The 14,587-nt window shown below is 40.7% G+C and overlaps 1 protein-coding gene across 1 annotated transcript in view; it reads left to right on the top strand.

The window, feature by feature from the left end:
- The window catches only part of LOC129425508 (leukocyte immunoglobulin-like receptor subfamily A member 2), a 46,562-nt gene that overhangs the window by 12,040 nt on the left and 19,935 nt on the right, over positions 1-14,587 (top strand). Inside the window, 2 exon segments of the mRNA XM_073856658.1 lie at positions 5,708-5,764; positions 5,938-6,204. Of these exon segments, the coding sequence (XP_073712759.1) occupies positions 5,708-5,764; positions 5,938-6,204 (324 nt within the window).

Raw genomic sequence — 14,587 nt, forward strand, 5'->3', positions numbered from 1 at the left:
GATCGAAGACCCGTTTCATCTCCTCCGAGAGGGCGTGGAACGAAGCACAGCAGCTGTCGTGGTTCTCCCACACCGCCGTCCCCCAGAGGGCAGCCTTCCCCGTGAGCAAGGAGAGCACGAACGCCACCTTCACTTCCTCGGTGGTGAACGTGCGGGGCTGCAATGCGAAATGCAAAGAACAATGAGAGAGAAATGATCGACAAAATTTCGGCTCACCCGCATACTTCTCCGGAATCGGAAGGCGTGGTTCGGACTGGGGAAGACCCCCGGTGGCGATCGGCGGTGTGGGTGGCGTGGGGGGCGCAATGGGTGGCGATGGATGTTGTTGTTGAGCCCGAAGGGCGAGCTCGGAAACCTTCGTCACCATTGCTTGGAAGGCTCGACCCATCTCATCTATCGCCTTGTCCTGGCGATCCATACGACCCACAGCTCTCTGTAAAAACTCTTCTAGATGAGATGGGGAGCGATCGCCTGCTGCCTCCATGATGGTCAGATCCTTCTGTAACGATACAATAAAGTGGAGGAGGCAAGTGCAGACGATCAACACAGTTTTATTAATAATGATGGTAAATACAATGAATCAACAGAGTGAATGACTGAGTCCAGAATGTTGGCAATGGTGATCGAAGGTCTACGGTGGTGTGAAGAGTGTTGAATGGTGAAGTCGGTGGTGAGTGCGATGATGGCCAGTGGATAGAACCAGGAACAACCAAACACTCACACGGAGACGACAACACGAACACAAATCCAACACGACGACGAGAGACGATAATCCAAGTGACTGCAGCAAACATGAAATGAGGATCTGACAACAGGGAGAGAACAGGGTGAGTACTTGTAGCTGATGGTTGATGAGGATCAGCTGGAGCGAGGCAATCATACACAGGTGAAAGGGATTGCTCTAACGAGCACATGGCAGGGGTAAGTGAACAACACACACACACAAACATGACACGGAGGAAAACAATGGATTTTCCTACCGTGACAATATCTGCGCAACTCACCGAGCAGGGACACCGACAGGGCACTTGAGTTTTGCACTTTTGTACTAACTTTTTTATTTACCCATTTATCTATTTTTTTCCTCTCTTGCACATTTCCTATTCTTCTATTTTTACTGTGTTTTTTTTAAATCTCTACTGTCACTACAACTCGTAAATCAGTTGTATCACGTCACCACCCACAAAATGCTAATAACCTCTGCACTTTCTGTTCTAACACTTACTGAGACCTGAATTAAACCAGAGGACACTGCCACTCCAGCTGCCCTCTCCAACAATTACACTTTTTCCCACAGTCCTCGCACAACAGGAAGGGGTGGAGGGGACTTGTCTGCTTATTCCAAATCACTGAAAATTCCAACAGCACACACCCTCATGTGACAGTTCTTTCGAGTCGCATGTTGTTACTTTTATCCACCCTACTAAAATCCATTTTCTAGTTATCTATCGCCCCCCAGGTCAACTTGGACACTTCTTGCAGGAGTTGGATGTACTTCTACTTTCATTCCCTGAGGATGGTACTCCTTTAGTAGTAGTTGATGACTTCAACATCCAACTTTAGAAATCACAGGCAGTCTCTTCCATGCTCCGCTCCCAACTAATTTTCTCTGTTAGATACAAATAACACCATCGAGACAATCTATGCTCCACTATTATATTCCGCTTAGACAGTTTATGCCCTCTGACATCTGGACCGGCACGGGCCACACCACCTCCCCTTGGGCTATCAGAGGTTCTCTATGAGCATTGCTCCAGACTCAGGGCTGCAGAGAAGTGGCGCAGATCAAAAGATCCTGCTTACCTCTGTCTCTATCAGTCTCTTCGAGAAGGGTCTGGCTGCACCCTACGGGCGAGTGGAGCTCCACAGGAAACACGTGACCTCCACTAGCGGGCGAGCGGAAATGCGTCACCTAATCTTAACGCATAATAAAAGTAGTTAAAATAATCAGGTTTTTTATTAAATGCTTGATAGAACAAAGAAAAGAAACAAACACAAATTGTCATCATTGTCACATAACAATAAAACAATATGCCAGAGTCCAACAGTCTTTCAGTCCAGATTAAGTGCCAAGTCCTAAAATACAGCCATTGTTCTAATATCTTTCAGGTTTTTAGAAAGTTTAATAGTGTCACATCTCGTTTAAATCTTTAAAAACGGGTTTGCACTTTGAAAATATATACTTATGAATGTGATATTTGGCTAACAGAAACATAAGGTTTACAAAATATAATTTTTCCTTTCACATTCATGAAAGCCAAAAATTACATTTCTGTATGTACATTTAAAATTATGATTAGAGTTAGTTGACGTATGGTTGCAAATGAATGAAAGTTAGTTGACATGTAGTTGCAAAGTTATTTATAGTTAGTAGAATGTCTAAAGCAGTGGTCACCAATCCTTGTCCTGGAGGGCCGGTGTCTCTGCAGAGTTTAGCTCCAACCCTAATCTAACACACCTGAAGCAGCTAATTAAGCTGCTTCAGGTGTGCTTGACTCAATTCAATTCAATTTTATTTATATAGCGCTTTTCACAAGTGTTAATTGTTGCAAAGCAGCTTTACATGAGAAGATGTAGAGGAGAACACAGAAAATCAATAGGTAATATAAGAAGTAGATATAGTGGCTAAGGTTAAACCGTACAAGCGAGCATATTAATAGTATAACGTATACAGTAAAGTGCTAAGTTGGCTGACTCTCCCTGACTCTTGATTAGGGTTTGAGCTAAACTCTGCAGAGACACCGGCCCTGGACCTGGATTGGTGACCACTGGTCTAAAGTGGACTATCAAAATAAAGTGTAACCCTCCAGCTTAACCTTGCAAAGACAGAACTGCTTGTCATATGATCTGAACCAAAGATTCATCACAACCTTTCCATTCTGTTAGGTTCTTTGGCCATCACGCCTTTCAGGACAGCCAGAAACCTGGGTGTGGTCACTGATGATCAGCTTAGCTTCACGGAGCATGTTGCCAGCACCGCCAGCTCTTGTAGATTCATCCTCTACAACAGTATTTTTCACTATTTTTTTCATGAGATCCACACTGATAGGTCGGATTCAATAGGAGAGCTGCCTTTACTGAAAGTATCAAAAGTAACATCCAGTCTTAAATGGCATGTTTCCTTATCAATCTGTTGCAATGCAATAAATACGAAGGCGAATCATTCTTTATCATTTACCAGTCAAATTTGTAACTGAGACGAGATGATATCCCCTAATGACAAAAACAGGATTTTAATGCTATGGAATTCTTATAAGATGCGTAGGCAGTGCCCCCCAAACCACTAGGGGGCCACCTTTCTCTTAATTTTATGCGGCGCTGCACAGAACGATTTGCGAGTGACATTAATTCACCGCCAGGGCAATTCTAAAGCATAACAAGCGGTCTGATCTCACTGTATTTTGATGTCATATGACAATCGCTCTGTGCAAGCACTGCATACGATTGAGCACGCTTATCGATGTGCATCTTGATATAACTGGTATGGTTTTCTAACAAATTTAGCGTCCGGAGCAGAAAAGGCAGAAAAAGCGCATGCCTGCATGATCATATCACTGTCTTATTTACTGCCATACAAGCCACAAATTACACCTGCGCACTAAAGAACACTGCTCTACAATATTAGGCAAATTAGACCTTTCTTAAATGAGCATGCTATGCAGGTCCTAGTCCAAGCTCTTGTCCTGTCCAGGCTGGACTACTGCAGTGCGCTATTGCCTTATGTACCCTCTTGATCCCTGCGCTCTGTCACCAAGCGACAGCTTGTGGTGCCATCTCAAAAAGGGAAAAAAACATTATCATGCACCTTCCATGGAGCTGTTCCACGACTGTGGAATGATCTACCCCTCTTTTCCGCCATTACCCCTCTCTTCCTTATATGGGACTTACTGTCTTTATCTATTTTCCTTTTTTCTTTATCTGTACATTCTTACAAAAAATACTAACCAACCCTTTGCTATGTATACTGTGTTAGACTTGATGAGATTTACAGTGCACTTTTGTATTGCTGTTCTTGTGTTGCTATAATTGCTTCTATTGTTTACGTCATTTGTTAGGCGCTTTGGACAAAAAAGCGTCTGCTAAATGACTAAAATGTAATGTAATGAAATCTGGATTTTCCATGACTGCGTCAACCATCATTAATCTCGAGAAAGAAAGGTACAGTTGGTGTGGGCTGCGCTGGCCTGGCAGCCCCAAAGTACCAAATCTTCAAGGGGTTCGGGAGGGGGAGGAGTTCTCCACTCCAGCCAAACGTCTGCGCAGCCCGAGTGAACATGGCCATCGTCTCTGGGTCGAACACGAGCTCCACAACCCTACCTGCAGGAGGGAGCAGGTCGAAGTTGGCATCCGAAATAAACGCCCCCCCATCGGATACTGTGACAGACACAGAATCCTTGTGAGGACCAATAGAGGACGAGAGCATTGTAGAACACGCTCCAACGGCATCTCTGGCTATGAATCAGGGTGTTTAGATCTATTGGACAAACCAGCAGACCGATTCAGCACTGTTATACAGAGATTGTCTTTAAAAAGACACGTATTTAACTTGTGCTGCTCTTTTAGGGAAATCACTCTTTAATGCTGTTCTGAGTTGATGAAGCACACAGGGTAGTGCAATGCACATGCTCAAACTCAAGTTCAAAGTGAAAGTAAAGAGGTGGAATTAAGTGAGCCTCCGCTGAAATGCTATCTCTCCAACAACCTCAGCACGCAGCATATCCCATGAGCAGAAAGAGCTTTTCAATAGCAGTTGCTGGCTTTTGAATCGAAAAGAATGATTTGGTATTGCACCCGCCTCTCGTTAAATACTCGCGCGGCGGGGCGACGCTGGTGGATGCAAATACCTGCATTAAGTTCATTGGCGTTTTACTAGTTTCTCGAAGTAGATTGGTCCAACGAAGCGCGTTAACGATTCGTCGGTCACGATGTGATGTCATAGTTACCGACTGAAAGGGAATCGAAAGTAATTGAATGCAGAGGTTAATACAATGTAATAAAAGGGTTGATATATTCGTATAGTCTTACAAATACAGCCGGCTCTTTAAGAGCAACCTTAATGCTGATGTGACCCAGGATATAGAGGATATAGAGGCTTGTTAAGTACAGTAGAATTGTAATCACTGTGTCAAAATCAGAAGTATAACAGTAAATAAAAATAGGTTCAGCATATTGGTTATCGGGCACATAAGAATCTAAATATTTGGTATCTGTATCAGTTATTAAAAAAATTATTATCAAGTTGTTTACATACAGTATAATTTCTTTTTAATTTCATCGTTTCAAAAACTCCAAGCAGTTGGAGATGGAATCCCCCAACTCCACCCCCCTGCATTCCCCCAAAATTTCTAGTCCTGCTTATGAGGTTTTAAAAGTATATTATGGACATCTAACTTATTAACTCTTTCCCTGCCAATGACAAGTATTTCAGGCTATCCCTAATACTGTTATTATCCACCAGGTAAGTCTCTGCAAATTTTAAAACCAAGACGTATTGCCCTAAAGCAAACCTTTTTTTTAAAACGCTGGCGGGGAAAGAGTTAAAATGGGGAGGAGTTGAAAATTCAGAGTTTCCTAAATTTGTAGTTAACTTTTACATTTGGTCATTTATAATAAGTATCTAAAACCAGGTACTTTAACATTTTCTAAAGTACAAAAGTACACATATTTTTGTATTTAAGTAATATATTGGTATCTACATGTACTTAAGGATGGCCCTCCTGGACTACTTTATCCCCCAATATATCGTCAGAATTGACAACAGCGGGTAAGTAAACATTTTTTGAGACCACAGAAACATTTATTTAATAAAAAAGACACTGAATAAGTTGTAATTGCTGTGATAGAGGTTTAAACCTGTAATTTATATATTTGCAATGAAGCATCTGTGACATCCAAAAGTTGACAGTTTTTGTTATGAATTGTTTGTCATTTGTACAGAAAGACCAACACTGAATGTGTCTGTTTGGCCTGATGATCATGTATACAGCGGAGAAACTGTCTATCTCACATGTGGAGTCAATGGAGGAGGAGTCTATAGCTGGCAGTACAGCTGGTATAAAGATTCATCACTTTACAACATCAGTGACCTTCAGTATTATACAATCAGATTTATTAATGAGTCTGACACTGGAAACTACACCTGTATAGGATCAGAAACCTACAGACCACACAACATCAGCAATACAGTTACACTGACAGTATCAGGTGAGCCTTTTCATTATATTTAACATTGACTGCATACTGTATAGTGCAATTTACCTCATGACAGTTATATTCATTTCAATCTTAAGTTAACCAGGTTAATTCCTTGCTGTTTTCTGAGAGACACCTGGTCATATGGGCAGTTATTTTAGTTATTCAAGATTGATGTTCTTTCTACTAGGGAAATATCGTTATCTCTAAAATCACAATTAAAAGAGACGAGACACCACTTCATATGCTGAAAACGCATTCTCACATTTATGTGTGTCTGTTGTTATCGGAAGCTAGTTATTTTAGTTTGTTTAGTTAATAAACATTGATATTTGTCTTACAAAATTGCAATCAATTTTCTTCAAATAATAATAATCAAATCAGAAGCACCATTTTATACCATTATAAAGCTTGAAACAGCTAGAACATTTTCTTATATAACATCGATTGTGTTCCACTAAATAATGATAATCATTTGAGTAATTAATTCATTGGGTTCTTATCATTTTTGGCGTAACTATCTCTTTAAGCAACATATTTCTGACCAACAATTAAATCTGATGTCATCTGTATCCAATGTTGGGTAAGTTACTCAAAAAAAGTAATTAATTACTAGTTACTAATTACATCTTCAATCATGTAATTAGATTACTTTACAAATTACTCTCTCCAAAAAGTATTTAATTACTTATTACTAATTACTTTCTAAATCCTATTTAGTACACTCTAAAAAAAAAAACGGTGCTATATAGAACCAAAACTGTTGATTTGAATCGTAACCATAGAAGAACCGTTTTTAGTGCCATATAGCACCGGTGAAGCACCTGTGTAGAACCATAAAGGGGCCATATAGCACCACTATAGCACCACATATGGTTCTACATAGCACTATATGGTTCTACACAGGTGCTTCACTGGTGCTTCACCGGTGCTATATGGCACTAAAAACGGTTTTTCTATGATTACGAGCAAAGAACCACTTTTGGTGCTATATAGCAGTTGTTTTTAGAGTGATATGATACAAGGATAGGCTTGAAACGGCTCAAAGAAATAATATATAAAAGTACATAAATTATTCTGGTCCCACTTTAGGGTCCAATTCTCTCTATTAACTAATTATTAACTACTTTTGCCTCAATATCCAACTACTGCTTATTTATACTAAAGAAGTTGTTAATTTAAGTATTGGTACACTCTAAAAACAAACGGTGCTAAATAGCACCAAAATTGGTTCTTTGCTCGTAATCATAGAAGAACCATTTTTAGTTCCATATAGCACCGGTGAATCACCAGTGAAGCACCTGTGTAGAACCATAAAGTGCTATGTAGAACCATATGTGGTGCTATAGTGGTGCTATATGGCCCCTATATGGTTCTACACAGGTGCTTCACTGGTGCTTCACCGGTGCTATATGGCACTAAAAATGGTTCTTCTATAGCTAAGTTTCCATCCACTTGTCAATCGAATTATCTGAAGTTCGGTTAAAAAACTTATGCGAATAAAGCTGGTGAAACTGTGTTTCCATCCAACGGCTTTAAAGCGAATAAAAACCTGTGCGTAATGACGTCACATGCTGGTTTGCGATCAAATTGGTATATCGAATTGATTTGAGACATTTCAAGGTGTTTCCATTCATTTTCGCACTGAATCGCTCAATATTCAAGCAAACATTTGCGAACAAAGTTTTGCTAGACAAATTTGCGCCATTTCACAAGTTATAAGTGCTTATGTGCCAGCTGAGCTGATAGCGACATATCAAGCTATAATAATAAGAAAATGATGTTAATTGCTATGATGATGCAAATGCATCTAAATTCCCAACGACAACGGAGGCATTAACGTGAAATGATAGTCCGTATCAATTCTTAACGTAAATGAGAACGAAAAAATATCTTTAGAGTTGTTAATAAGCCAATGAAGCTACGAGGGTTCTTTGGCCGAGGATCCATCTCATCAAGGTCGAATATGCTTTTATTTTCACTCCGGAACCGATGAGAGATAACTCTTTTTTGAAAAACGTATCGCTGTATGAGCACCTCATTTACTCCGGAGGACCTCCCACGTCTTGTCATAACCATTGTTGGACATTTCCTTCGCCAGTTCCTGATAAATTATGGCATTTCTTAGATTTTTCTATCTAAAATAGAGCTGTAATCGGGCCTGAAATGACCGGAGCCCGACAGAATGCAGCCCGACAGAATGCAGCCCGAACCCGAAACTACATTTTGATTGACAGCTTTTTAAAAGCCCCAACCCGTTTATAGCCAAACATTATTTAAATTTGCGCACACAAACAGCTTTTATCAAGAATGAGTAATTTACACAGGTTTTAACATTATTTATTAATATGACTAACTGGGCTACACGTCACTTGGAAGTTGAAACAAAGAAAAAAAAAGTCATCATCGTAACATCTCGTTCTAAATAGGCATATGCAATACATTATAGGTCAACATGCCAATAAAAACAATTATTTCTTAACGAATTAAGATAATACATTCTGAATAAGATGGTTATTTGGGAATAACGAAATTAAGATAAAGGTTCCGTGGTATTTGCTTCGGCACTTTCTTTACATTAATGCCAACATTAGTCTATATCCTCTGTCTAAATTATGTATTTAAGGCTAAGTAATATTTAGTTATACATTAAAAAATCTTTACTCACCAAGATTAGGCTACATTTTTGTTGAGGAAATTATTAAATCCACTGTAAATGGCTTCAGCGTGGTCCTGCGCTACCTGATAGGGCGCTAGCAGCATTGAACTTGACCGCTCATTTACCGTGCAAAGGCGGAGCACGAGCCCGTGTAAAATGTTAGAAATGAAGCCCGAATCTGACCGAACCCGTCGGGTCTGGGCAAAGATCTTCAGCTCTAAAATAGTTGTTTTTTCTCTGGTAAATTAAATTTAAAATTAATCTCGTCTCGTCGTTTGTCCACTTACATCTGACTTTGTTGACACACGCAATGTGTGCCACCAGAGCGGAAATGACCTAAAACTTTATCTTCTTTGTTTTGTGTGTGGGTTGCAACCATAAAAGGACCTAAACCTTAATCGCAAATCATTATTTATTCGGCAAATAACGTTTCCATCAGCGTTTATCGCATAAGCCATAAATCGATCAAGATAAAATCCGATGAGATCGAACGTATTTCTTTTGAGTCGATATTCATGAAATTCAATCGAATTTTACTGTTTCCATAACGCATTTTTCATTCTATATCACTTAATTCGGATAAAAACATGTGGATGGAAACATGGCTTATGATTACGAGCAAAGAACCAATTTTGGTGCTATATAGCACCGTTTGTTTTTAGAGTGTAGAAATGGGGAGGGTTAAAGATGTAGAATAAGGTTTTGCAGAATCAGGCATTAATATGTGCAATTAACTATTAATATACAGCCATCATCTCATTAATATTAATGCTAATAATAATCAACCAGTTAATAGTGAGAATTGTAAACTAAAACCATGTTAAATCCACTATTGTGTTTAAGTATACATAATTGTTTTACAGTCCATACACAGTATTTAGTTACATCAGAACAGTGCCGGTCCTAGATGCTGGGGGGCCCTAAGCAACGCTTTGTGAGGGGCCCTCTGTCAGTGCATTCAGACCCTGATAGCACACATACATCTCGGAGACGTCTATTTGATGTCTGCGTTTACATCTGCAAGATGTCTTATTTAGATTGTTTTCTCATCTGCAATACGTCTGTGAGACGTCTCCTTAAAGATGTCATATAGACAGACATATTGAAGATGTCTGCAAGACGTTTTTGATTTAGAATGTATGTAAAGCAGCTCTTTTCCTTTATAAGATGTTTTTACACACCAGATGTATTCCAGATCTCCAGATCTTTACCAGACATCTTACAGACGTACCTGTGCTATCTGGGTAAAACCCAGTCAATGTTGCTGTTAGTTACTTCGAGGGGTAACATGTTTAATACTGATGACAGCAAAGCCACTGGTGTGTTTCAATGACATTCTGGACCTCTGATAGGATTTGATAAGTTTCAGCTTTAAAGCTGTCACAGAGGTTGACCCCAAATATTTTAAAAATAGTGTCTGATTTTAAATATTGCAAATCTATGAGTTTGACACCCTATATCCATTTGTTGCACATGTCATTATGCACAATTGATCAAACTTTAAAGGAAGTTAAAAGAATCAATCTCCTTGAATAATTCTAGGCATAAGATGCCCAAAAAGACTCAATTAACTAGATAAGGTACAACACACAGTACTGTATCAGCAAAATGTCTTATAAAATAGCCATAGAGATTCCCTATGCTGGTCAGCAGCTACAATCATATAGTTAGGTTGATTTGTGTAATCAAAATACATTATTTTATTAAACTATACAATGAGTTATATCCAGTGTCATCCAGTTAACATACTGTAATTAAACGAGTGACATAGGACTTTAATCCTTTACAAATTTCAAGTCTTCTAATAAGTTTTCTCAACGTGGGCACCATTCTTACCTCTCTCTCTCTCTCTCTCTCTCTCTCTCTCTCTCTCTCTCTCTCTCTCTCTCTCTCTCTCTCTCTCTCTCTCCCTCTCTCTCTCTCTCTCTCGTCAAATTATCCTGCACGAGAGCGCGTTCTTGAAGTTCAAAGGGAAAAGCGCGTGTTTTCGCGGCAATTGCGTCACCCAATTCGCGTCATTTGAATCGCCCCATGCTAGGACGCGTGTGTCTTTACATTGACTTAATCTGCTCGCGCAAAACCTTTATCTTGTTCCCTTGCTTCACGTTTTTTCCCCTTTATTCTGCCCCAGACGGATAGCTTTGCCTTTGCTTTAAATCAATGGTGGGCATATAATATGCGCATCGTTACCAAATCACTCTTCTGCGTCATGCACGCGGCCGTTTCTAAATTTGAAGGCTGCAACCTCCGGATCATGTTGCATATTCGCGCTGCATACGCCATCAAGCCTGATTTATTTAAGTTAAATAAGCATTTCATTTGCAAGTCATAAGCATAATATAACAATTAACCATTAACTAAGAATAATAGTCAACATTATAATTGTTAATATTCTAAAATACGTTTTTATGACGCATATGCAGCCTACAAATGTGACCTCTGAAGGCTGCAGTTTAAACTGCCTGCATGTTGTCCGAGTACATATCAGTGATTTAAGAAATCATTAAATATTTTTAAAAACCCGCATAAATTCGGAAGTTTGCAAATTATTTAAATTATAGCGTCTTGTTTTCATTAAACATAATAATAATTTTTCTTTGATATAATGGTTTTAAATAATTCTAAGATCAAGGGGGCCCTCTAGTGGTGCGGGGCCCTATGCAAATTGCGTACTTTGCGTATAGGAAAGACCGGCACTGCATCAGAAGTAACTGTAATTAGATTACAAGAAAAATAAGAGTAATCCTGTTGGATTGGAAATTAAAACTGACTTAAGGACTGTTGGATAGGTACACTTTATCCTGGTGAACCGATTAGAGTCCAAGAATTGAGTCAAGCACCATTCAGATACTGATTAAACTTTACTGAAGAAAGGAGGGTTTGTATATGTGTGTGGTCTGTACAAATAAAACACAAAACAGATATACATAAGATATGATAAATTACACAAAACACAATAATACAGAATAATACAGCCCAGTACTTATAAATGTAGTTAGGAATAAATTATATTATCCACACAGTAGCATTGACAATATGGGCGTGAAGTAATAACTGTAAGATATATCAAATCTTATCTAAATGCTCAACTTAAACCTTCATATTACAATCATATGCAATACAAACACACATACTAATATAAACAGCAACTAACAATGTGTTAAAACTTAGCAAAATAGCAATATAAATCAAACAATAAACTCGATATGGCGGGAAATGCACGGAGGATCGCGCATACATTACACTCGATAAACGAGCTCAATAACTCAAGTTTAAATCACCTAACGGTGATATCCTGCATAACTGCAACATAAACATGCTCTGAATAATATTTTAATTATGAATAACTCACTTTCTTTGATGTACGCACACACTTGAACTTGAAACGGCTCGTAGCGCTTCCTCACAGTTCCCCTCACATTCACCTGAGTCTCTTCATGACGCGCACAGGCTTAAAGGGGACGCGCACGGTCTTAAAGGGGCCGCGCACGCAAACCGTTTATACAGCCGCCCCCAAATTGCATGCTCAATTTGAATTATGTGAGGGCTGCGTGTGCATTAATCAGGCTACATTGGGTGTTTGAAGCTCCTCCTTGTCCTCTTCTGGAATTGGAGGTAGAACCACTAGTCGAGCAACAGGTCTCGTATAAACTTTACCTTCGACCTGGACGTCCACTGATCTCACCTTTGAATCTTGACTAGGGTGCACTCGGACTACCATTCCAACCTGCCAGTGTGCCCTTGGCTGCTGGGGATCCATTATCATGACTACAGTGCCTTGGGTTATATCAGGGCCTGTGTGATGCCATTTATGTCTGACCTGGAGATTTGGAAGGTAATGGCGGATAAAGGAGGACCAGAAATGATCGGCAAGCACCTGGGAGTGCTTCCATCGTCGATGACTCAGGCCTTCCTCCTTAGGGTAGATGACTGCAGGCAAGGAGCTATCCAGCCGCCCCGTGAGAAGAAGGTTGGGCGTTACTGGGTCAGGATCGGCCACATTGGAAGACACATACCCAAGAGGTTTTGAATTAAGGATGTTCTCTACCTCAATTAACACAGTCCTGAGTACTTCCTCTGATACAGATTGGGCCCCAATAGTTGCAGATAATGCCATCTTTATGGATCTTATCTCCCTCTCCCACACTCCCCCAAAGTGTGGTGACGCAGGAGGATTGAAATGAAACGCTATCTTCTGTGGAGCGAGTCTTTCCTGAAGATCATGTGACATCGACTGGAAAGCCTCCCGGAGTTCCCGTTCTCCTCCTCGGAAATTCGTCCCTTGGTCAGACAGTAATTCCACAGGTGAGCCTCTGCGTGCAATAAACCTCCGAAGTGACATCAGAAATGAATCCGTGTCCAAACTGTGCAGAAGATCGATGTGTACGGCTCGTGTGGTAAGACACTTATAAAGGATTCCCCACCTCTTCTCCACTCGTCTGCCAATCTTTATAAGGAAAGGACCAAAGCAATCAACTCCGGTGGAATAGAACGCAGGTTTGTAGAGACGCAGCCGTGCTAAGGGAAGGTCTGCCATTTTAGGAACAGATGGTTTGGCTCTCAAACGCTGGCATTCCGTACAAGCATGCTGCAGGCTACGAATTGCCTCTCTTCCTCTTAGAACCCAGTATTGCCGTCTTACTTCTGCAAACACCCTATCAGGGCCTGGGTGGCAGAGATTTTTATCATAGTCCTGGAGAAGTAGCTTCACAGCAGGATGTTTGGCATCCAGCACTACAGGATGTTTCACAGCAGGATCTAACGTTTCAGCACGCCTCAGCCTACCACCAACTCTGAGTAGATTTGATGCCTCATCATATTCGGGAGCTAAGGTGAGTAAGCGACTGCTTCGTTGGAGGTCCTTGCCAGTCTTCAGTCGTTGTAATTCCTCTTGGAAACTCTCATCCTGTATCTTCTGGAGGATGTAAGTCTCCGCTGCTTGGTAAGTACCTGCTGTAGGTTCCCCTGGTTCTCCAGCCGCCCCATGTAGCTCCCGTGCAGTAGTTTCCATGAGTTCTGTCCATGTTCTGTGCTCGCTGCCAATTAGTTCCTTTGTAGTTGTTACTCCACAGAATGCAGATTTCTTCAGCTCAGACCTGTCAATCGTAGTGCGCTCTGTCGGGTTTGATGGCCAGTTTTCTGGTGGATTAAACAGAAACGGGGGTCCTTGACACCACCTGTTGGGCTTCGAGAGATCATTCAGAGTCTTTCCACGTGTAAGATCGTCAGCTGGATTTTGAACTGAATCCACATATCGCCAGGCAGTGAGGTTAGTTAGCTCATGGATTTCAGCCACCCTGGTCCCAACGAAAACTTTGAAATGGCAAGACTCGGATTGTATCCATGACAGCACAGTAGTAGAGTCTGTCCAAAAGATTGTGTGGCGAATGGGCAACGTTAACTCCTTTCTCAAGAGGTTTGCCAACTGTGCACCAGTTACAGCAGCACAGAGCTCTAGGCGTGGCACTGACAGGACTCTTCTTGGTGCTACTCTAGAACGCGCCAGGACGAACGAGATGTGGATCTTACCAAGCTGATCTTCAGTACGCAGGTAAGCGACTGCTCCATATGCGCTTTCTGACGCATCACTGAATATGTGAAGATCTGTAACAGCTCTGACTTGGTCTACTGATGCTGGTAAGTACGCTCTTGAGAAACTGATCTTGGGAAGAAACGGCAGCTCACTTTCCCATTCGTTCCAACTTTGGACTAAGGCTTGTGGAAGTTGAGTATCAT

This window comes from Misgurnus anguillicaudatus, chromosome 19 (assembly GCF_027580225.2).
Source record: "Misgurnus anguillicaudatus chromosome 19, ASM2758022v2, whole genome shotgun sequence".
Classification (NCBI taxonomy): domain Eukaryota; kingdom Metazoa; phylum Chordata; class Actinopteri; order Cypriniformes; family Cobitidae; genus Misgurnus; species Misgurnus anguillicaudatus.